General features: G+C 44.8%; 2 protein-coding genes and 13 non-coding genes across 15 annotated transcripts; all 15 read right to left on the bottom strand.

Annotated features, from left to right (window-relative positions):
* Window positions 1–223: 223 nt before the first annotated feature.
* Window positions 224–296, bottom strand: trnam-cau (transfer RNA methionine (anticodon CAU)). The gene has a single exon. It is a non-coding gene; the product is annotated as a tRNA-Met (tRNA).
* Window positions 297–530: 234 nt separating this feature from the next.
* Window positions 531–601, bottom strand: trnag-gcc (transfer RNA glycine (anticodon GCC)). Its single transcript has one exon. It is a non-coding gene; the product is annotated as a tRNA-Gly (tRNA).
* A 514-nt stretch (window positions 602–1115) lies between these two features.
* trnag-gcc (transfer RNA glycine (anticodon GCC)) lies at window positions 1116–1186 on the bottom strand. Its single transcript has one exon. It is a non-coding gene; the product is annotated as a tRNA-Gly (tRNA).
* A 643-nt stretch (window positions 1187–1829) lies between these two features.
* Window positions 1830–1902, bottom strand: trnam-cau (transfer RNA methionine (anticodon CAU)). The gene has a single exon. It is a non-coding gene; the product is annotated as a tRNA-Met (tRNA).
* Window positions 1903–2136: 234 nt separating this feature from the next.
* On the bottom strand, window positions 2137–2207 carry trnag-gcc (transfer RNA glycine (anticodon GCC)). Its single transcript has one exon. It is a non-coding gene; the product is annotated as a tRNA-Gly (tRNA).
* Window positions 2208–2721: 514 nt separating this feature from the next.
* On the bottom strand, window positions 2722–2792 carry trnag-gcc (transfer RNA glycine (anticodon GCC)). Its single transcript has one exon. It is a non-coding gene; the product is annotated as a tRNA-Gly (tRNA).
* Window positions 2793–4240: 1448 nt separating this feature from the next.
* Window positions 4241–10705, bottom strand: LOC131463532 (uncharacterized). The gene is made up of 10 exons (XM_058635289.1): window positions 9725–10705; window positions 9488–9631; window positions 7268–8860; window positions 6949–7149; window positions 6517–6861; window positions 6248–6382; window positions 6038–6108; window positions 5665–5918; window positions 5347–5592; window positions 4241–5233 (listed from the first exon to the last, which is right to left on the bottom strand). Exons 1-10 carry the CDS (start codon window positions 10404–10406, stop codon window positions 4540–4542), a joined length of 4365 nt encoding a protein of 1454 aa, XP_058491272.1. The 5' UTR covers window positions 10407–10705; the 3' UTR covers window positions 4241–4539.
* Window positions 10706–11880: 1175 nt separating this feature from the next.
* On the bottom strand, window positions 11881–11951 carry trnag-gcc (transfer RNA glycine (anticodon GCC)). Its single transcript has one exon. It is a non-coding gene; the product is annotated as a tRNA-Gly (tRNA).
* A 514-nt stretch (window positions 11952–12465) lies between these two features.
* Window positions 12466–12536, bottom strand: trnag-gcc (transfer RNA glycine (anticodon GCC)). The gene has a single exon. It is a non-coding gene; the product is annotated as a tRNA-Gly (tRNA).
* Window positions 12537–13984: 1448 nt separating this feature from the next.
* On the bottom strand, window positions 13985–20470 carry LOC131463530 (uncharacterized). The gene is made up of 10 exons (XM_058635287.1): window positions 19490–20470; window positions 19253–19396; window positions 17033–18625; window positions 16714–16914; window positions 16282–16626; window positions 16013–16147; window positions 15803–15873; window positions 15430–15683; window positions 15112–15357; window positions 13985–14998 (listed from the first exon to the last, which is right to left on the bottom strand). Exons 1-10 carry the CDS (start codon window positions 20169–20171, stop codon window positions 14284–14286), a joined length of 4386 nt encoding a protein of 1461 aa, XP_058491270.1. The 5' UTR covers window positions 20172–20470; the 3' UTR covers window positions 13985–14283.
* Window positions 20471–21645: 1175 nt separating this feature from the next.
* trnag-gcc (transfer RNA glycine (anticodon GCC)) lies at window positions 21646–21716 on the bottom strand. Its single transcript has one exon. It is a non-coding gene; the product is annotated as a tRNA-Gly (tRNA).
* A 514-nt stretch (window positions 21717–22230) lies between these two features.
* Window positions 22231–22301, bottom strand: trnag-gcc (transfer RNA glycine (anticodon GCC)). Its single transcript has one exon. It is a non-coding gene; the product is annotated as a tRNA-Gly (tRNA).
* A 637-nt stretch (window positions 22302–22938) lies between these two features.
* trnam-cau (transfer RNA methionine (anticodon CAU)) lies at window positions 22939–23011 on the bottom strand. The gene has a single exon. It is a non-coding gene; the product is annotated as a tRNA-Met (tRNA).
* Window positions 23012–23245: 234 nt separating this feature from the next.
* On the bottom strand, window positions 23246–23316 carry trnag-gcc (transfer RNA glycine (anticodon GCC)). Its single transcript has one exon. It is a non-coding gene; the product is annotated as a tRNA-Gly (tRNA).
* Window positions 23317–23830: 514 nt separating this feature from the next.
* Window positions 23831–23901, bottom strand: trnag-gcc (transfer RNA glycine (anticodon GCC)). The gene has a single exon. It is a non-coding gene; the product is annotated as a tRNA-Gly (tRNA).
* Window positions 23902–23957: the final 56 nt, after the last annotated feature.

Here is a 23957-nt window from a genome sequence, read left to right as displayed (position 1 = left end):
GTATTTTGCCAACATGGGCTAAAGACCAGGATTATCCCACCTGTCTTGCCGAAGTGAAGAAGCCTCTTGGATGAGAAGTTGAAGTACCCTCAACTAACCACAAGCAAGTGCCGCTGCAGCGAACAACTGAAGGAACTTCACAGACACTGTTAGCCATTGCTCGTCCACCACTTTCCTCCCATGATTTTATGCAAATGTGTGATGAATGTAACAACATAGGTTTTGCCCCGTGTGAGGATTGAACTCACGGCCTTCAGATTATGAGACTGACGCGCTGCCAACTGCGCTAACGAGGCCTCCTCCCCTGTAGAGCACGCACATGCATAGGACACAATGGACCCAGCTTCGCACTGGGTTCAAAACAAAATTTTGAACATTTAAAACAAGCTGACAACAAGATTCATGAAGAACCTCCAAATGAATTTCCAACTGAGCTCGCTCCAGAATTAAAATAATGATAGAGGGTCGGAAGCACATCCTGACTAAAACACCACAATGACATGTAGGGAGAAGCGGAGGAAAAGCTAAGCTGCATTGGCCGGGAATCGGACCCGGGTCTCCCGCGTGGCAGGCGAGAATTCTACCACTGAACCACCAATGCCCACGTTGTCTCAGTTTTGAGCCACTCGGCTGACAGCGCCCACTTACGGAAACCAATATTGTGTCTGGGCTGATTGTCTCATGGTCATAGCACTTCAAAGATCCTCCACGCTTTTCAGACCTTAGCTTGAGAGGCAGGCTTGTCACCACTTTTCAGCTGTACTGTCATGATTGTTCTGTTGAAAGACGCCATCGACCTGGAGAAACCATCACTCAACGGAGGAGGTGGTCGAAGACACCAACTATCAGCCACCTACAATGCTGCCCTGAGCTATAGCATACGCACGCACCCATGACAGGGCTAAAAGCCCAGCTTGCCCCGGCCAGCTTCGCACTGGATTCAAAACAAAATATTTGAACATTTAAAACAGGCTGACTGCAAGAGTCATGCAAGAACCTCCAGATGAATTTCCAACTGAGCTCGCTCCAGAATTAAAATAATGATAGAGGGTCGGAAGCACATCCTGACTAAAACACCACAATGACATGTAGGGAGGAGCGCTGGAAAATTTTGATGCATTGGCCGGGAATCGGACCCGGGTCTCCCGCGTGGCAGGCGAGAATTCTACCACTGAACCACCAATGCCCACGTTGTCTCAGTTTTGAGCCACTCGGCTCAGACCGCCCACTTACGGAAACCAATATTGTGTCTGGGCTGATTGTCTCATGGTCATAGCACTTCAAAGATCCTCCACACTTTTCAGACCTTCAGCCGAACTGTCATGATTGTTCTGTTGAAAGACGCCATCGACCTGGAGAAACCATCACTCAACAGAGGAGGTGGTCGAAGACACCAACTATCAGCCACCTACATTGCTGTCCTGAGCTCTCTTCCAAAAAGGATGGACAGTCCAACAAAGATGAACTCCAACACTCGCAGCCGGCTTATCATCATCATTGACCCTAACCATGCCCTTTCACACCTCGACTCAGGTAAAACCAACAAGGTTAAACTGGCTAAGGTGTGAACGACCTGCATTGTTTGACATAGTGACTCTCTCAACAAGTATTTTGCCAACATGGGCTAAAGACCAGGATTATCCCACCTGTCTTGCCGAAGTGAAGAAGCCTCTTGGATGAGAAGTTGAAGTACCCTCAACTAACCACAAGCAAGTGCCGCTGCAGCGAACAACTGAAGGAACTTCACAGACACTGTTAGCCATTGCTCGTCCACCACTTTCCTCCCATGATTTTATGCAAATGTGTGATGAATGTAACAACATAGGTTTTGCCCCGTGTGAGGATTGAACTCACGGCCTTCAGATTATGAGACTGACGCGCTGCCAACTGCGCTAACGAGGCCTCCTCCCCTGTAGAGCACGCACATGCATAGGACACAATGGACCCAGCTTCGCACTGGGTTCAAAACAAAATTTTGAACATTTAAAACAAGCTGACAACAAGATTCATGAAGAACCTCCAAATGAATTTCCAACTGAGCTCGCTCCAGAATTAAAATAATGATAGAGGGTCGGAAGCACATCCTGACTAAAACACCACAATGACATGTAGGGAGAAGCGGAGGTAAAGCTAAGCTGCATTGGCCGGGAATCGGACCCGGGTCTCCCGCGTGGCAGGCGAGAATTCTACCACTGAACCACCAATGCCCACGTTGTCTCAGTTTTGAGCCACTCGGCTGACAGCGCCCACTTACGGAAACCAATATTGTGTCTGGGCTGATTGTCTCATGGTCATAGTACTTCAAAGATCCTCCACGCTTTTCAGACCTTAGCTTGAGAGGCAGGCTTGTCACCACTTTTCAGCTGTACTGTCATGATTGTTCTGTTGAAAGACGCCATCGACCTGGAGAAACCATCACTCAACGGAGGAGGTGGTCGAAGACACCAACTATCAGCCACCTACAATGCTGCCCTGAGCTATAGCATACGCACGCACCCATGACAGGGCTAAAAGCCCAGCTTGCCCCGGCCAGCTTCGCACTGGATTCAAAACAAAATATTTGAACATTTAAAACAGGCTGACTGCAAGAGTCATGCAAGAACCTCCAGATGAATTTCCAACTGAGCTCGCTCCAGAATTAAAATAATGATAGAGGGTCGGAAGCACATCCTGACTAAAACACCACAATGACATGTAGGGAGGAGCGCTGGAAAATTTTGATGCATTGGCCGGGAATCGGACCCGGGTCTCCCGCGTGGCAGGCGAGAATTCTACCACTGAACCACCAATGCCCACGTTGTCTCAGTTTTGAGCCACTCGGCTCAGACCGCCCACTTACGGAAACCAATATTGTGTCTGGGCTGATTGTCTCATGGTCATAGCACTTCAAAGATCCTCCACACTTTTCAGACCTTCAGCCGAACTGTCATGATTGTTCTGTTGAAAGACGCCATCGACCTGGAGAAACCATCACTCAACAGAGGAGGTGGTCGAAGACACCAACTATCAGCCACCTACATTGCTGTCCTGAGCTCTCTTCCAAAAAGGATGGACAGTCCAAAAAAGATGAACTCCAACACTCGCAGCCGGCTTATCATCATCATTGACCCTAACCATGCCCTTTCACACCTCGACTCAGGTAAAACCAACAAGGTTAAACTGGCTAAGGTGTGAACGACGTGCATTGTTTGACATAGTGACTCTCTCAACAAGTATTTTGCCAACATGGGCTAAAGACCAGGATTATCCCACCTGTCTTGCCGAAGTGAAGAAGCCTCTTGGATGAGAAGTTGAAGTACCCTCAACTAACCACAAGCAAGTGCCGCTGCAGCGAACAACTGAAGGAACTTCACAGACACTGTTAGCCATTGCTCGTCCACCACTTTCCTCCCATGATTTTATGCAAATGTGTGATGAATGTAACAATATAGGTTTTGCCCCGTGTGAGGATTGAACTCACGGCCTTCAGATTATGAGACTGACGCGCTGCCAACTGCGCCAAGGAAATAGCTCGTTTGTCGCGGTCCTAGAGCTAGAAGTGTCAACACCCTACCATGATATGCCGTTGCGGTTACCGGTTCGCGTCCCGTGTCTCCCGTCACTTTCGAAGCGAACTGAATTGTAAATTGGTTATGGTATTAATTAATTAAGCCGTTTTTGGTGTTTGTAAACATTTCAGTATCTAGTTTATCACAATTAATGACTGTTAACGTTATAATACAACATGTATAAGCTTACCAACATTGTGTGCTGTATGTTAACATTGAAATATCGTTTAGCACAATTATTGACTACTATTACCAGTAATATGAGAGGTATACGGTTACCATTTTCTTTTTATGTAAAACTTATATATTGTCTATCACAAGCATTTGCTGTAAAATAAAAATGTGTATACTTACCATTATGATTAAGCAATAGACAATCATCAAGTAATTAAATGATGAATGTCATATAACTTGATTTTGATGAGTGAAGCAATATTACACACACGTCTGTTGCAGAATTACAATAACTTGCAACTTGGCCCTTTGATATGATCGATAATGGCTAAATTATTATCTCTGGTGTGATAATACCCCCCCCATGTGGTGTGTGCGAACATTTCCTGTGCATAGGACTAATAAAGGATTATCTTATATTATAATGTATATTGTATTTGAATGCAAAATAACACTTGATGGACAAAGCCATCTGAATACAAATTTATTACAAACAAATAAAAACAACCAGTGCAGTAATAAAATCAGTAAAAAAAAGAGTGAGCATTCTAATAAATATATACACATGTAAACAATAATGCAACTCCAGTGAAACAGTGTATATAACAGATAACAAATAGCAATATACAATAATATATACATATAAAACAGAACAGAATACCTTATATACACACACATAGTACCACAACAGAATATAATCGAAAAAATAGAATAGCTTATTATTTACACAGCAAACTAGAATAGAATATATATAATATTAGATAAGTGAAACAATAAATAAATATAAAATAAAATACAATAAAATACAAGTACAAAATTATTGTGGTGGCGCATCTTTCTTTTTGCCATAACCCCGGGCTTCAAATGAGGCCTTCCACTCAGCCAGAGTTGTAGTGGCTGTGGCTTGGCAGTACCAATTTCCGAAGTACTGCTGGTGGGTGGCAGGGTCCCGCTCTCTCTTGCACTGCTTGCAAATGATGGCGTCACTCTTTTTAGTGTACTTCCGCTTTTTAACACCACTCTCCTCTTGCTGCATCTTCTTTTTATGGTACTGCTGTGTGGTGTATGGCACATCAGCTGCCGGTTTGGTAATAACCACAGGGAGCAGAGGTTGTGGTGCAGGCAGGAGAGGTTGTGGTGCAAGCAGAAGAGGTTGTGGTGCAAGCAGAAGAGGTTGCGGTGCAAGCAGGAGAGGCTGCGGTGCAAGCAGGAGAGGTTGTGGTACAGGCTGGGGAGGATGAAGAGGTTGATTGAGAGCTGCAAGGAATGGTGGCAGAATTGCAGCTGGAGCCACTGGCAGGTTCCGTCGCTGTTTCAGCTGCGCCGTCCCTGCCGTGTTAGGAGGCAGGACAAAGATGTGGGGATTTGCCACACTGCTGGTCGGGACACAGGGTCTGTCTTTACTCAGAACTGCAAGAGGCAAGCTCTCTGGGCTCACATTAGTGTTCTTTGGAGTAGAGAGGCCTTGCTCCAGCATGCTCTTCTCCTGTTTTTTTTGAAGTTTACAGTACCTAAAAATATTCAAAGTATACATTTGTTTGTATACCATAGTGTATCATATATATGCAATATATCTACACAGAACAGAGCACAGATACTATGTTATTCCCTTTTATTAACTCACCAACTAGCGATGGTTGCAGTATTCATCACCGGGAGCTGGATGGTGGTCTTCTCCATCACCATGGCATTATTTAGAATGACTTGGCGGATGTGAAGATATGCCTTGGTGACAAGGCTCCAACGCTCTTTCCTGACTCCATCGATGCGCCTGGGTCCACGATACTCCTCGCAGAGCTGAACAAAAAGTGCCTCACACACACGATTGCAGTCAGGCCACTGCGCTGGGCTTTTCCCTCCTGCAAAGCATCTGCAAAGGTATGGGCAGCATTAGTGTTCATAAAAGACATTATATAATAGTATTTAGCATTGTCATACGTACCGCTTTGTACTCTCCACACCAGGTGCAACATTTTTTTTTGTGGCCCTGAATCTCCCTTTGGGGATTGTGTCTTGATAGCGTGGAGGGTAGACTGTTTTTTTTTTGTCATACTCTGACAAACACTCCCATAGGGCAATAATATGTGCAGCCTCCTCTCTTGACAGGGCAAGACTGTGGTCTTTTAATTTGAACAAGTGTCCCGTCAAGTCCTGGACAGCTTGGAAGCCCTCAATGTTGTCTGGTCCAACAGAGTCCTACATTAAACAAAATAGTGATAAAAAATATATATATATTTTCAAATATTACACCTATTTGATTTTATTACAGATGTAACCCGACAGAAGTTAAAAACATCATCAAAATGTTAACCTACATCATGACTGGTGGAGCATGATGATGTGGAAGGCTGTTCCTCTGCCACACTGGGAGCATCTTGCTGGGGAGCTAATTTAGAACACATTTAAGCAAAGAGCAATTTTTATGATGGATAAAACAAGTATGCACTAACAATGTGTTTTAGACTGCTATGCATCTGTCTTTTAAGTATGCAACAGTTTGATTAGGACATGCTTTGACCTCTGACCTTGATGAGTGCAGAGCATTGCCGCATCCTGAGAGGTTTGAGGAGTGTCGGTTTGGAGCTGGGGACCAAGGCTGGGATTAGATCCAGCAGGTCTCCCACTGTCCTCACAAACTGGGGGGCACACAGGTACAGCTGCTATGGGAAGGTACACAGATAAACAGTGTAATGAACAGTGTTGTTGCCTCTATAGTGAGACAGCCTCCAATCTAAACATGTTTTATGTAAGTCATTATTATTGGAAACTTTACACTTAACAATTAAAAACTTACCACTCTGCATAGTGGCAACAGTGACGGAAGCAGAAGGTTCGCTGAGTGGTGCGCTAGGCAGTGCAGCCCCAGTTGCAGTAGGTGCAGCTGTTGTGGCACTGTCGCTAACTGCTCCAGCTGCAGCTGGAGGTGCATTTGATGCAGGAGCTGATGGAGTGGGCTGTTGTGGAGGCCAAATTGTGTCCAGGGTGGTAACAGTTGGATCCTCCACATCAAATTGCTCCAAAAGAGAGTCTCCCTCGGCCACAGTGATGTCCTCAGTTTCAAGGGTTGCCAGGGCCAACTTATAGTCCTCCATGGCAACATTGTTTTGGCTGTATAGGTATTCAATACCTATAAGCTCTCCTGAAACAATAAAATAAGCCTCATTAGATACTGACAAAGATATGTACCTGCCTGAAGTGTATTACAAATAATGAATTACGTTCATACCTGTGTATTTCCGGGGGGCTTTGTACTCCACCAGTTTTTTCCCAAGCACCTCCTCTGACAGCTGGTTGGCTGCATGCCTAAGTAGGCCACTGTATGAGTGTGGCCCTGCTGTCCCCTCTGCTGTCATGGTCCTATCCTCATTCCACCTGGCAAGACCATCAACCAGATATGCCTGGAAAAAGGTGTCACTTGCGAGGGTTCCTTTAAAAAAATTTGAAATATTGACATTGTGTTTCCAAGCATACAAACGTTATATTAAACAAATTAATAAATATCATTCTACACCTAACATGGAAACCTAACAATGTGTACTGTTTACCTGGGATGAATCTGTTCATGTGCAGATGGAAATTCTCCAGTGAGGTCGAACCTCTGGCACACCGGAAAGTTTGCAGCACATGACCACCCTTCTTCATTGTCCCAGTCTGTGTGTACAGCTGGAAACCTGGAGGGTCCTGGAGGCAGGGGATATGTTTGCACTGGGCCTTCCAGATTTCTGCCATCCTTGCAGAGTTGATCAGAGGCACACCGAGCGTGTTGCAGCCTCTCTCTCCATCATATGCCTCAATCAACTCCTTCAGCATGGCTTCCATCTCCCTGCTTTCCCGGACGGTCCTCCGACAATGAAGCTGCATCTCTGCCTTGCTTATATGGCGTATCACATCTCCCTCTGTGGGACGCATGAGACTTGCCTCCAGCTCTGCTCGCTTGGCTGCCTTGAGTCGCTGCAGGTCACTCTCATCCCACACGAAAATGCACCGGGTTAGCTGGGCCATGAAGCTGGTGTATAGAGAATGAGAATCAGTTGTGCACCCGGTCGCAAACCTCCTCATAAAGTGCCAGATATCCAACTGAATCCTCATGCCCGGCCATGCTCCAAAGATTTTTTTAAGGTGCGAGTTCCCACAGCAGTCACGGTCCACATATAGGATCTCGGGAGGTGGCACCTCTGCGTCCTTGTAGCGCCTCACAAGACCCTCTGCCATCTTCATTAGGCCCCAGCCCTCGCTCGCTGTGAGAACGGACATGATCACATGCCCATGTTCATTTCCGATGTTGGTGGCCCAAGCAGCTGTGGACCGGGCCTCACCTGCCAGCTTCCTCACAATCTTTTTGGTCGAGTCCATCTTCAGTACCTGGCCAAAGAGTGAGGTGATGGAGGCCTTCACTTCATCCAGCCTGCTGAGGACATCCTGGGCATAAACCTGCATCAGCCAGCGATGTTTAGCCACTGCAGGCATAGCTGGCAAGTCCCCCAGCGGGACAGGAGTAATCAGGCCAGAGGAGATGGCACGTGCAACTCCTCTGTACTCAGTGAGAAACTGAATTTGTCTCCCAAGCCAGCTCTCCGCATGCTGCTCTTCCAGCTGCTTCTGAAGCTGGCTGCTGCTGTTGCCCAAGCCCCGCTGACGCATGAGGCGCACGACCTGCATGTCGCATCCCAGCTTGAAAGTCAGGAGACATGGGAACTGGATGCGGTGGCCTATGTCTAGCTGGGAGACGATGGCATGGCTCCAACCGATCACCTTTCGTTTGCAGCTTTTACAGGCAAGATATTCAGATGCCAAGAAGTAAGAGCTGCTGACTCCAATCACCTGCCTGACTCTCTGATGTAGTCCAGCAGAGGTAAGCTCTGACTTGCCACAGTCTGGATGTGGACAGAGCAACCGCACACGCCAAAGCTTCCTTGGCATCCACAGGAACAGGGGGTGACCGAAGAACTGCTCCAATGTTGGAATACCACTGGAGTTTAGTGATGGCCGAGGTGGATACCACCACATTCTGTCCACCTTTTCAAGGTCCAGCTCAGGTTGGTTAAACCGTGACCACCGGAACAGGGCCTTAGAAATCCAGCGCTGGTCAACTTCTGGCAGGGCAGGGATCCAACCAGCGGGCAGGCAAATTCTGTTCTCTGTTAAACAGATATGAGAGAATGAAGGAATTAAGGAATATATAAATAAAACCACAGTCTCTTAAGTTTGAAGAGAATAGTGTTGTGGGGAAAGATATGCCCATCCGTCATATTCTTTCCTGTCCATAACTAAAAACTTTTGTAGATGACATATATAAAGAAATAAGTATAATAACGGTATGATAAATGGTTATAATTGTTTACTTTTTATGAAAATGCCAAGAGAATTTGTGGATGAAAGAGACTAATAGCATTTAAGAAGTTAAGAGTGATGGCTCCTCAATTACAAAAACGTAGTTACAAAAGACACAGCCACAATTTCCAAAATGGATAGAAAAGAAAGCAAATCTGTATGTATGTATGTATGTATGCTAAGGTCAAATTCTATTCACGACTGTTATCATGTCCTCATGTATTGACACACTTAGCATTAATTTAAAAACAAGTATACTAAATAAACATATAATAATAACTTTATTTATATAGCACTTTTCAAAATCGAGCTACAAAGTGCTTTACAATAAAACAGATAACATAATGAGTTAAAAATCCAAACAAAGATAGAACATATAAAATAATATATAGAGAAGAGGAGAGTGTGTGTAAGTATTTCTTAAAAATACATACGTGGCATTTGTGACTCCATCTCTTGAACTGACAGCAGAAGTTCGCTGTCAGTGGGCTCATGCTCACTGGGAGCTAAATCTGCTGGCACCGTGTCTGTGGGCTCTGTTTTCATGGTGGATCCAGCAGGGGACACAGTAGGAGCAGCTGAAAAAAACATACACATCAGAATACATTACAAATATGAAAACATCTACAACTCCATGTTACACAGAAGGCTTTTTCTAGTTGTATACTTACATGGATGAAACTTTGGTGGCATAAACAGCCTCTTGACAGACTTGTGGATGCTCTGCTGGGACACGCCTTTCCCTGTCAACAATGACCGCAGGGAGGATACAGGCACTGAGGATGGTCGCGGTGAGGTGGATGGTCGTGATGAGGTGGATGGATGTGATGAGGTGGATGGTCGTGGTGAGGTGGATGGTTGTGATGAGGTGGATGGATGTGATGAGGTGGAGGGCTGTGATGAGGTGGAGGGCTGTGTGGAGGTGGCTGGTTTACGCTGACTTGTGGATCTCGCCTCCATCTTAAACTGAATGGCATAACGTCCCTCCGGATACAGCGAAATATACTTCAGCAAGGCTCTTTTATTGACGAGGTGGTTATGAGAATCAGAGCTTCCTGATTCCTCCGACATTGATGCCACCACATATCCAGCATAGCCCAGCGCATTCTCAGCCAACCACTGAAACGTTTGACCCCGGAAAATTCCAAACTGCAGCTGATATTGGCCCAGGAGATGCTTCTCATTGTTGGTGTCTCCACCACGACTCAGAACAGCCACCCTTGCTGCCTCTTTCACGCGATCTGGGGACAAAGCTCGGGCCCATGGCCTTTTCTCTCCCTTAATTTTCTTGGCATCATCTGTATCACAGAGGCTGGCAAGACCGTCTCCCCTCTTCCTAAATTTAGGATCCATTCTCTATGGTTGAAAAACAAACAACAGTTAAAATAAGCTTGGTCTGATCTCTTACTGCAAATACATTTATAGAATTTTCACTCAGTCTTCTTCAGTAATGCATAGATGGAAGCATGCATGCATGCATATGTGTGAAAGTAGAAGTAGGCCTATGCATATATGAATGTGTGGGGACATGAATGTATGTTTGTGTATTCACTGTTGCCCATAAAGTTGGAATAAAATATTTGTTACCTCTTCTCATGAAATGACAATGTGACAATGTGATTTATTCTTCATAGATAAAGTGTATATCTATTCAAAACTTTATTGATCAATCTCTTATAAACATATCAGTGAAGATTCAAGCACATATAAATAAAATTAAAAGATCAATGTGTCTGAATACAAAATCATTCCAACTTTAACAGTGTATCTGTCTTAAAAATATATTTTTCTTACATTATATATTATATTTTAAATGCTTTATCTTCTTTTTTAATTTAATAATTCAATTCTTAGCTGTTTGTATACTTAATACAGAATATAATAAGTTACCTTAACACTCAAACTATATTGACTTATCTATACATATCTGTTTTGGCCTCTTTTTGATCCAAATAAGCAATAAAAGCAAATATTACGTTGGTAAACTGTGTGATACGTCGCCAGCCCGTTATTAACAGTGTAGTAGCGTTACACGATTTCCTATGCAAACAAGCATACAGTTGTGACTGTTGTAAGCGTACTGAAGTAAATGACAGTCATTATCGGTAGCTGAAAAAGTTAAAAAAAATGGAGAATTGTCCGTCTGTTAGCGCGTTACAGTCGTTCGTATGTTGTCACTGTCAGCTAGGTTACATGCACCGCAAATAAATGAAATGTTCATCATTAACGTTAGGGGGTGCTAGCTAACTGGCACCGGAAGTATACTTTTATTTGTATAATAAATATATATATATAACAATGTGATATAAACACTTTGAAACGTTAGAGTGGCACGGTACTTACTGTAAATGCAGCAAAAGATGACGGTCTGGACGAAATAGCGTCTCTCAAATCTCGGTAGCGATACCGATTGCGATTGGTCAAATCTTGGTAGTCCATGACGAGAGGTGATTGGTTCTCGCAATTCTTGGTAGTAGGACGCCACCCGATTGGTCAATTCTTGGTAGAATTCTTGGTAGCGAGGAGCGATTTCATTGGCTCTCACATGACGGCCGGAGTTCGACTGACAGGTGACAGGGAGCGCCAACGAGGCCTCCTCCCCTGTAGAGCACGCACATGCATAGGACACAATGGACCCAGCTTCGCACTGGGTTCAAAACAAAATTTTGAACATTTAAAACAAGCTGACAACAAGATTCATGAAGAACCTCCAAATGAATTTCCAACTGAGCTCGCTCCAGAATTAAAATAATGATAGAGGGTCGGAAGCACATCCTGACTAAAACACCACAATGACATGTAGGGAGAAGCGGAGGAAAAGCTAAGCTGCATTGGCCGGGAATCGGACCAGGGTCTCCCGCGTGGCAGGCGAGAATTCTACCACTGAACCACCAATGCCCACGTTGTCTCAGTTTTGAGCCACTCGGCTGACAGCGCCCACTTACGGAAACCAATATTGTGTCTGGGCTGATTGTCTCATGGTCATAGCACTTCAAAGATCCTCCACGCTTTTCAGACCTTAGCTTGAGAGGCAGGCTTGTCACCACTTTTCAGCTGTACTGTCATGATTGTTCTGTTGAAAGACGCCATCGACCTGGAGAAACCATCACTCAACGGAGGAGGTGGTCGAAGACACCAACTATCAGCCACCTACAATGCTGCCCTGAGCTATAGCATACGCACGCACCCATGACAGGGCTAAAAGCCCAGCTTTCCCCGGCCAGCTTCGCACTGGATTCAAAACAAAATATTTGAACATTTAAAACAGGCTGACTGCAAGAGTCATGCAAGAACCTCCAGATGAATTTCCAACTGAGCTCGCTCCAGAATTAAAATAATGATAGAGGGTCGGAAGCACATCCTGACTAAAACACCACAATGACATGTAGGGAGGAGCGCTGGAAAATTTTGATGCATTGGCCGGGAATCGGACCCGGGTCTCCCGCGTGGCAGGCGAGAATTCTACCACTGAACCACCAATGCCCACGTTGTCTCAGTTTTGAGCCACTCGGCTCAGACCGCCCACTTACGGAAACCAATATTGTGTCTGGGCTGATTGTCTCATGGTCATAGCACTTCAAAGATCCTCCACACTTTTCAGACCTTCAGCCGAACTGTCATGATTGTTCTGTTGAAAGACGCCATCGACCTGGAGAAACCATCACTCAACAGAGGAGGTGGTCGAAGACACCAACTATCAGCCACCTACATTGCTGTCCTGAGCTCTCTTCCAAAAAGGATGGACAGTCCAACAAAGATGAACTCCAACACTCGCAGCCGGCTTATCATCATCATTGACCCTAACCATGCCCTTTCACACCTCGACTCAGGTAAAACCAACAAGGTTAAACTGGCTAAGGTGTGAACGACCTGCATTGTTTGACATAGTGACTCTCTCAACAAGTATTTTGCCAACATGGGCTAAAGACCAGGATTATCCCACCTGTCTTGCCGAAGTGAAGAAGCCTCTTGGATGAGAAGTTGAAGTACCCTCAACTAACCACAAGCAAGTGCCGCTGCAGCGAACAACTGAAGGAACTTCACAGACACTGTTAGCCATTGCTCGTCCACCACTTTCCTCCCATGGTTTTATGCAAATGTGTGATGAATGTAACAATATAGGTTTTGCCCCGTGTGAGGATTGAACTCACGGCCTTCAGATTATGAGACTGACGCGCTGCCAACTGCGCCAAGGAAATAGCTCGTTTGTCGCGGTCCTAGAGCTAGAAGTGTCAACACCCTACCATGATATGCCGTTGCGGTTACCGGTTCGCGTCCCGTGTCTCCCGTCACTTTCGAAGCGAACTGAATTGTAAATTGGTTATGGTATTAATTAATTAAGCCGTTTTTGGTGTTTGTAAACATTTCAGTATCTAGTTTATCACAATTAATGACTGTTAACGTTATAATACAACATGTATAAGCTTACCAACATTGTGTGCTGTATGTTAACATTGAAATATCGTTTAGCACAATTATTGACTACTATTACCAGTAATATGAGAGGTATACGGTTACCATTTTCTTTTTATGTAAAACTTATATATTGTCTATCACAAGCATTTGCTGTAAAATAAAAATGTGTATACTTACCATTATGATTAAGCAATAGACAATCATCAAGTAATTAAATGATGAATGTCATATAACTTGATTTTGATGAGTGAAGCAATATTACACACACGTCTGTTGCAGAATTACAATAACTTGCAACTTGGCCCTTTGATATGATCGATAATGGCTAAATTATTATCTCTGGTGTGATAATACCCCCCCCATGTGGTGTGTGCGAACATTTCCTGTGCATAGGACTAATAAAGGATTATCTTATATTATAATGTATATTGTATTTGAATGCAAAATAACACTTGATGGACAAAGCCATCTGAATACAAATTTATTACAAACAAATAAAAACAACCAGTGCAGTAATAAAATCAGTAAAAAAAAGAGTGAGCATTCTAATAAATATATACACATGTAAACAATAATGCAACTCCAGTGAAACAGTGTATATAACAGATAACAAATAGCAATATACAATAATATATACATATAAAACAGAACAGAATACCTTATATACACACACATAGTACCACAACAGAATATAATCGAAAAAATAGAATAGCTTATTATTTACACAGCAAACTAGAATAGAATATATATAATATTAGATAAGTGAAACAATAAATAAATATAAAATAAAATACAATAAAATACAAGTACAAAATTATTGTGGTGGCGCATCTTTCTTTTTGCCATAACCCCGGGCTTCAAATGAGGCCTTCCACTCAGCCAGAGTTGTAGTGGCTGTGGCTTGGCAGTACCAATTTCCGAAGTACTGCTGGTGGGTGGCAGGGTCCCGCTCTCTCTTGCACTGCTTGCAAATGATGGCGTCACTCTTTTTAGTGTACTTCCGCTTTTTAACACCACTCTCCTCTTGCTGCATCTTCTTTTTATGGTACTGCTGTGTGGTGTATGGCACATCAGCTGCCGGTTTGGTAATAACCACAGGGAGCAGAGGTTGTGGTGCAGGCAGGAGAGGTTGTGGTGCAAGCAGAAGAGGTTGCGGTGCAGGCAGGAGAGGTTGCGGAGCAGGCAGGAGAGGTTGCGGTGCAAGCAGGAGAGGCTGCGGTGCAAGCAGGAGAGGTTGTGGTACAGGCTGGGGAGGATGAAGAGGTTGATTGAGAGCTGCAAGGAATGGTGGCAGAATTGCAGCTGGAGCCACTGGCAGGTTCCGTCGCTGTTTCAGCTGCGCCGTCCCTGCCGTGTTAGGAGGCAGGACAAAGATGTGGGGATTTGCCACACTGCTGGTCGGGACACAGGGTCTGTCTTTACTCAGAACTGCAAGAGGCAAGCTCTCTGGGCTCACATTAGTGTTCTTTGGAGTAGAGAGGCCTTGCTCCAGCATGCTCTTCTCCTGTTTTTTTTGAAGTTTACAGTACCTAAAAATATTCAAAGTATACATTTGTTTGTATACCATAGTGTATCATATATATGCAATATATCTACACAGAACAGAGCACAGATACTATGTTATTCCCTTTTATTAACTCACCAACTAGCGATGGTTGCAGTATTCATCACCGGGAGCTGGATGGTGGTCTTCTCCATCACCATGGCATTATTTAGAATGACTTGGCGGATGTGAAGATATGCCTTGGTGACAAGGCTCCAACGCTCTTTCCTGACTCCATCGATGCGCCTGGGTCCACGATACTCCTCGCAGAGCTGAACAAAAAGTGCCTCACACACACGATTGCAGTCAGGCCACTGCGCTGGGCTTTTCCCTCCTGCAAAGCATCTGCAAAGGTATGGGCAGCATTAGTGTTCATAAAAGACATTATATAATAGTATTTAGCATTGTCATACGTACCGCTTTGTACTCTCCACACCAGGTGCAACATTTTTTTTTGTGGCCCTGAATCTCCCTTTGGGGATTGTGTCTTGATAGCGTGGAGGGTAGACTGTTTTTTTTTTGTCATACTCTGACAAACACTCCCATAGGGCAATAATATGTGCAGCCTCCTCTCTTGACAGGGCAAGACTGTGGTCTTTTAATTTGAACAAGTGTCCCGTCAAGTCCTGGACAGCTTGGAAGCCCTCAATGTTGTCTGGTCCAACAGAGTCCTACATTAAACAAAATAGTGATAAAAAATATATATATATTTTCAAATATTACACCTATTTGATTTTATTACAGATGTAACCCGACAGAAGTTAAAAACATCATCAAAATGTTAACCTACATCATGACTGGTGGAGCATGATGATGTGGAAGGCTGTTCCTCTGCCACACTGGGAGCATCTTGCTGGGGAGCTAATTTAGAACACATTTAAGCAAAGAGCAATTTTTATGATGGATAAAACAAGTATGCACTAACAATGTGTTTTAGACTGCTATGCATCTGTCTTTTAAGTATGCAACAGTTTGATTAGGACATGCTTTGACCTCTGACCTTGATGAGTGCAGAGCATTGCCGCATCCTGAGAGGTTTGAGGAGTGTCGGTTTGGAGCTGGGGACCAAGGCTGGGATTAGATCCAGCAGGTCTCCCACTGTCCTCACAAACTGGGGGGCACACAGGTACAGCTGCTATGGGAAGGTACACAGATAAACAGTGTAATGAACAGTGTTGTTGCCTCTATAGTGAGACAGCCTCCAATCTAAACATGTTTTATGTAAGTCATTATTATTGGAAACTTTACACTTAACAATTAAAAACTTACCACTCTGCATAGTGGCAACAGTGACGGAAGCAGAAGGTTCGCTGAGTGGTGCGCTAGGCAGTGCAGCCCCAGTTGCAGTAGGTGCAGCTGTTGTGGCACTGTCGCTAACTGCTCCAGCTGCAGCTGGAGGTGCATTTGATGCAGGAGCTGATGGAGTGGGCTGTTGTGGAGGCCAAATTGTGTCCAGGGTGGTAACAGTTGGATCCTCCACATCAAATTGCTCCAAAAGAGAGTCTCCCTCGGCCACAGTGATGTCCTCAGTTTCAAGGGTTGCCAGGGCCAACTTATAGTCCTCCATGGCAACATTGTTTTGGCTGTATAGGTATTCAATACCTATAAGCTCTCCTGAAACAATAAAATAAGCCTCATTAGATACTGACAAAGATATGTACCTGCCTGAAGTGTATTACAAATAATGAATTACGTTCATACCTGTGTATTTCCGGGGGGCTTTGTACTCCACCAGTTTTTTCCCAAGCACCTCCTCTGACAGCTGGTTGGCTGCATGCCTAAGTAGGCCACTGTATGAGTGTGGCCCTGCTGTCCCCTCTGCTGTCATGGTCCTATCCTCATTCCACCTGGCAAGACCATCAACCAGATATGCCTGGAAAAAGGTGTCACTTGCGAGGGTTCCTTTAAAAAAATTTGAAATATTGACATTGTGTTTCCAAGCATACAAACGTTATATTAAACAAATTAATAAATATCATTCTACACCTAACATGGAAACCTAACAATGTGTACTGTTTACCTGGGATGAATCTGTTCATGTGCAGATGGAAATTCTCCAGTGAGGTCGAACCTCTGGCACACCGGAAAGTTTGCAGCACATGACCACCCTTCTTCATTGTCCCAGTCTGTGTGTACAGCTGGAAACCTGGAGGGTCCTGGAGGCAGGGGATATGTTTGCACTGGGCCTTCCAGATTTCTGCCATCCTTGCAGAGTTGATCAGAGGCACACCGAGCGTGTTGCAGCCTCTCTCTCCATCATATGCCTCAATCAACTCCTTCAGCATGGCTTCCATCTCCCTGCTTTCCCGGACGGTCCTCCGACAATGAAGCTGCATCTCTGCCTTGCTTATATGGCGTATCACATCTCCCTCTGTGGGACGCATGAGACTTGCCTCCAGCTCTGCTCGCTTGGCTGCCTTGAGTCGCTGCAGGTCACTCTCATCCCACACGAAAATGCACCGGGTTAGCTGGGCCATGAAGCTGGTGTATAGAGAATGAGAATCAGTTGTGCACCCGGTCGCAAACCTCCTCATAAAGTGCCAGATATCCAACTGAATCCTCATGCCCGGCCATGCTCCAAAGATTTTTTTAAGGTGCGAGTTCCCACAGCAGTCACGGTCCACATATAGGATCTCGGGAGGTGGCACCTCTGCGTCCTTGTAGCGCCTCACAAGACCCTCTGCCATCTTCATTAGGCCCCAGCCCTCGCTCGCTGTGAGAACGGACATGATCACATGCCCATGTTCATTTCCGATGTTGGTGGCCCAAGCAGCTGTGGACCGGGCCTCACCTGCCAGCTTCCTCACAATCTTTTTGGTCGAGTCCATCTTCAGTACCTGGCCAAAGAGTGAGGTGATGGAGGCCTTCACTTCATCCAGCCTGCTGAGGACATCCTGGGCATAAACCTGCATCAGCCAGCGATGTTTAGCCACTGCAGGCATAGCTGGCAAGTCCCCCAGCGGGACAGGAGTAATCAGGCCAGAGGAGATGGCACGTGCAACTCCTCTGTACTCAGTGAGAAACTGAATTTGTCTCCCAAGCCAGCTCTCCGCATGCTGCTCTTCCAGCTGCTTCTGAAGCTGGCTGCTGCTGTTGCCCAAGCCCCGCTGACGCATGAGGCGCACGACCTGCATGTCGCATCCCAGCTTGAAAGTCAGGAGACATGGGAACTGGATGCGGTGGCCTATGTCTAGCTGGGAGACGATGGCATGGCTCCAACCGATCACCTTTCGTTTGCAGCTTTTACAGGCAAGATATTCAGATGCCAAGAAGTAAGAGCTGCTGACTCCAATCACCTGCCTGACTCTCTGATGTAGTCCAGCAGAGGTAAGCTCTGACTTGCCACAGTCTGGATGTGGACAGAGCAACCGCACACGCCAAAGCTTCCTTGGCATCCACAGGAACAGGGGGTGACCGAAGAACTGCTCCAATGTTGGAATACCACTGGAGTTTAGTGATGGCCGAGGTGGATACCACCACATTCTGTCCACCTTTTCAAGGTCCAGCTCAGGTTGGTTAAACCGTGACCACCGGAACAGGGCCTTAGAAATCCAGCGCTGGTCAACTTCTGGCAGGGCAGGGATCCAACCAGCGGGCAGGCAAATTCTGTTCTCTGTTAAACAGATATGAGAGAATGAAGGAATTAAGGAATATATAAATAAAACCACAGTCTCTTAAGTTTGAAGAGAATAGTGTTGTGGGGAAAGATATGCCCATCCGTCATATTCTTTCCTGTCCATAACTAAAAACTTTTGTAGATGACATATATAAAGAAATAAGTATAATAACGGTATGATAAATGGTTATAATTGTTTACTTTTTATGAAAATGCCAAGAGAATTTGTGGATGAAAGAGACTAATAGCATTTAAGAAGTTAAGAGTGATGGCTCCTCAATTACAAAAACGTAGTTACAAAAGACACAGCCACAATTTCCAAAATGGATAGAAAAGAAAGCAAATCTGTATGTATGTATGTATGTATGCTAAGGTCAAATTCTATTCACGACTGTTATCATGTCCTCATGTATTGACACACTTAGCATTAATTTAAAAACAAGTATACTAAATAAACATATAATAATAACTTTATTTATATAGCACTTTTCAAAATCGAGCTACAAAGTGCTTTACAATAAAACAGATAACATAATGAGTTAAAAATCCAAACAAAGATAGAACATATAAAATAATATATAGAGAAGAGGAGAGTGTGTGTAAGTATTTCTTAAAAATACATACGTGGCATTTGTGACTCCATCTCTTGAACTGACAGCAGAAGTTCGCTGTCAGTGGGCTCATGCTCACTGGGAGCTAAATCTGCTGGCACCGTGTCTGTGGGCTCTGTTTTCATGGTGGATCCAGCAGGGGACACAGTAGGAGCAGCTGAAAAAAACATACACATCAGAATACATTACAAATATGAAAACATCTACAACTCCATGTTACACAGAAGGCTTTTTCTAGTTGTATACTTACATGGATGAAACTTTGGTGGCATAAACAGCCTCTTGACAGACTTGTGGATGCTCTGCTGGGACACGCCTTTCCCTGTCAACAATGACCGCAGGGAGGATACAGGCACTGAGGATGGTCGCGGTGAGGTGGATGGTCGTGATGAGGTGGATGGATGTGATGAGGTGGATGGTCGTGGTGAGGTGGATGGTTGTGATGAGGTGGATGGATGTGATGAGGTGGAGGGCTGTGATGAGGTGGAGGGCTGTGTGGAGGTGGCTGGTTTACGCTGACTTGTGGATCTCGCCTCCATCTTAAACTGAATGGCATAACGTCCCTCCGGATACAGCGAAATATACTTCAGCAAGGCTCTTTTATTGACGAGGTGGTTATGAGAATCAGAGCTTCCTGATTCCTCCGACATTGATGCCACCACATATCCAGCATAGCCCAGCGCATTCTCAGCCAACCACTGAAACGTTTGACCCCGGAAAATTCCAAACTGCAGCTGATATTGGCCCAGGAGATGCTTCTCATTGTTGGTGTCTCCACCACGACTCAGAACAGCCACCCTTGCTGCCTCTTTCACGCGATCTGGGGACAAAGCTCGGGCCCATGGCCTTTTCTCTCCCTTAATTTTCTTGGCATCATCTGTATCACAGAGGCTGGCAAGACCGTCTCCCCTCTTCCTAAATTTAGGATCCATTCTCTATGGTTGAAAAACAAACAACAGTTAAAATAAGCTTGGTCTGATCTCTTACTGCAAATACATTTATAGAATTTTCACTCAGTCTTCTTCAGTAATGCATAGATGGAAGCATGCATGCATGCATATGTGTGAAAGTAGAAGTAGGCCTATGCATATATGAATGTGTGGGGACATGAATGTATGTTTGTGTATTCACTGTTGCCCATAAAGTTGGAATAAAATATTTGTTACCTCTTCTCATGAAATGACAATGTGACAATGTGATTTATTCTTCATAGATAAAGTGTATATCTATTCAAAACTTTATTGATCAATCTCTTATAAACATATCAGTGAAGATTCAAGCACATATAAATAAAATTAAAAGATCAATGTGTCTGAATACAAAATCATTCCAACTTTAACAGTGTATCTGTCTTAAAAATATATTTTTCTTACATTATATATTATATTTTAAATGCTTTATCTTCTTTTTTAATTTAATAATTCAATTCTTAGCTGTTTGTATACTTAATACAGAATATAATAAGTTACCATAACACTCAAACTATATTGACTTATCTATACATATCTGTTTTGGCCTCTTTTTGATCCAAATAAGCAATAAAAGCAAATATTACGTTGGTAAACTGTGTGATACGTCGCCAGCCCGTTATTAACAGTGTAGTAGCGTTACACGATTTACTATGCAAACAAGCATACAGTTGTGACTGTTGTAAGCGTACTGAAGTAAATGACAGTCATTATCGGTAGCTGAAAAAGTTAAAAAAAATGGAGAATTGTCCGTCTGTTAGCGCGTTACAGTCGTTCGTATGTTGTCACTGTCAGCTAGGTTACATGCAACGCAAATAAATGAAATGTTCATCATTAACGTTAGGGGGTGCTAGCTAACTGGCACCGGAAGTATACTTTTATTTGTATAATAAATATATATATATAACAATGTGATATAAACACTTTGAAACGTTAGAGTGGCACGGTACTTACTGTAAATGCAGCAAAAGATGACGGTCTGGACGAAATAGCGTCTCTCAAATCTCGGTAGCGATACCGATTGCGATTGGTCAAATCTTGGTAGTCCATGACGAGAGGTGATTGGTTCTCGCAATTCTTGGTAGTAGGACGCCACCCGATTGGTCAATTCTTGGTAGAATTCTTGGTAGCGAGGAGCGATTTCATTGGCTCTCACATGACGGCCGGAGTTCGACTGACAGGTGACAGGGAGCGCTAACGAGGCCTCCTCCCCTGTAGAGCACGCACATGCATAGGACACAATGGACCCAGCTTCGCACTGGGTTCAAAACAAAATTTTGAACATTTAAAACAAGCTGACAACAAGATTCATGAAGAACCTCCAAATGAATTTCCAACTGAGCTCGCTCCAGAATTAAAATAATGATAGAGGGTCGGAAGCACATCCTGACTAAAACACCACAATGACATGTAGGGAGAAGCGGAGGAAAAGCTAAGCTGCATTGGCCGGGAATCGGACCAGGGTCTCCCGCGTGGCAGGCGAGAATTCTACCACTGAACCACCAATGCCCACGTTGTCTCAGTTTTGAGCCACTCGGCTGACAGCGCCCACTTACGGAAACCAATATTGTGTCTGGGCTGATTGTCTCATGGTCATAGCACTTCAAAGATCCTCCACGCTTTTCAGACCTTAGCTTGAGAGGCAGGCTTGTCACCACTTTTCAGCTGTACTGTCATGATTGTTCTGTTGAAAGACGCCATCGACCTGGAGAAACCATCACTCAACGGAGGAGGTGGTCGAAGACACCAACTATCAGCCACCTACAATGCTGCCCTGAGCTATAGCATACGCACGCACCCATGACAGGGCTAAAAGCCCAGCTTTCCCCGGCCAGCTTCGCACTGGATTCAAAACAAAATATTTGAACATTTAAAACAGGCTGACTGCAAGAGTCATGCAAGAACCTCCAGATGAATTTCCAACTGAGCTCGCTCCAGAATTAAAATAATGATAGAGGGTCGGAAGCACATCCTGACTAAAACACCACAATGACATGTAGGGAGGAGCGCTGGAAAATTTTGATGCATTGGCCGGGAATCGGACCCGGGTCTCCCGCGTGGCAGGCGAGAATTCTACCACTGAACCACCAATGCCCACGTTGTCTCAGTTTTGAGCCACTCGGCTCAGACCGCCCACTTACGGAAACCAATATTGTGTCTGGGCTGATTGTCTCATGGTCATAGCACTTCAAAGATCCTCCACACTTTTCAGACCTTCAGCCGAACTGTCATGATTGTTCTGTTGAAAGACGCCATCGACCTGGAGAAACCATCACTCAACAGAGGAGGTGGTCGAAGACACCAACTATCAGCCACCTACATTGCTGTCCTGAGCTCTCTTCCAAAAAGGATGGACAGTCCAACAAAGATGAACTCCAACACTCGCAGCCGGCTTATCATCATCATTGACCCTAACCATGCCCTTTCACACCTCGACTCAGGTAAAACCAACAAGGTTAAACTGGCTAAGGTGTGAACGACCTGCATTGTTTGACATAGTGACTCTCTCAACAAGTATTTTGCCAACATGGGCTAAAGACCAGGATTATCCCACCTGTCTTGCCGAAGTGAAGAAGCCTCTTGGATGAGAAGTTGAAGTACCCTCAACTAACCACAAGCAAGTGCCGCTGCAGCGAACAACTGAAGGAACTTCACAGACACTGTTAGCCATTGCTCGTCCACCCTCCCATGGTTTTATGCAAATGTGTGATGAATGTAACAATATAGGTTTTGCCCCGTGTGAGGATTGAACTCACGGCCTTCAGATTATGAGACTGACGCGCTGCCAACTGCGCTAACGAGGCCTCCTCCCCTGTAGAGCACGCACATGCATAGGACACAATGGACCCAGCTTCGCACTGGGTTCAAAACAAAATTTTGAACATTTAAAACAAGCTGACAACAAGATTCATGAAGAACCTCCAAATGAATTTCCAACTGAGCTCGCTCCAGAATTAAAATAATGATAGAGGGTCGGAAGCACATCCTGACTAAAACACCACAATGACATGTAGGGAGAAGCGGAGGAAAAGCTAAGCTGCATTGGCCGGGAATCGGACCCGGGTCTCCCGCGTGGCAGGCGAGAATTCTACCACTGAACCACCAATGCCCACGTTGTCTCAGTTTTGAGCCACTCGGCTGACAGCGCCCACTTACGGAAACCAATATTGTGTCTGGGCTGATTGTCTCATGGTCATAGCACTTCAAAGATCCTCCACGCTTTTCAGACCTTAGCTTGAGAGGCAGGCTTGTCACCACTTTTCAGCTGTACTGTCATGATTGTTCTGTTGAAAGACGCCATCGACCTGGAGAAACCATCACTCAACGGAGGAGGTGGTCGAAGACACCAACTATCAGCCACCTACAATGCTGCCCTGAGCTATAGCATACGCACGCACCCATGACAGGGCTAAAAGCCCAGCTTGCCCCGGCCAGCTTCGCACTGGATTCAAAACAAAATATTTGAACATTTAAAACAGGCTGACTGCAAGAGTCATGCAAGAACCTCCAGATGAATTTCCAACTGAGCTCGCTCCAGAATTAAAATAATGATAGAGGGTCGGAAGCACATCCTGACTAAAACACCACAATGACATGTAGGGAGGAGCGCTGGAAAATTTTGATGCATTGGCCGGGAATCGGACCCGGGTCTCCCGCGTGGCAGGCGAGAATTCTACCACTGAACCACCAATGCCCACGTTGTCTCAGTTTTGAGCCACTCGGCTCAGACCGCCCACTTACGGAAACCAA

The sequence above is a fragment of the Solea solea genome, chromosome 8 (assembly GCF_958295425.1).
Source record: "Solea solea chromosome 8, fSolSol10.1, whole genome shotgun sequence".
Classification (NCBI taxonomy): domain Eukaryota; kingdom Metazoa; phylum Chordata; class Actinopteri; order Pleuronectiformes; family Soleidae; genus Solea; species Solea solea.
Note: the sequence above shows the minus strand (reverse complement) of the source record. Positions and strands in the feature narration are given on the sequence as shown.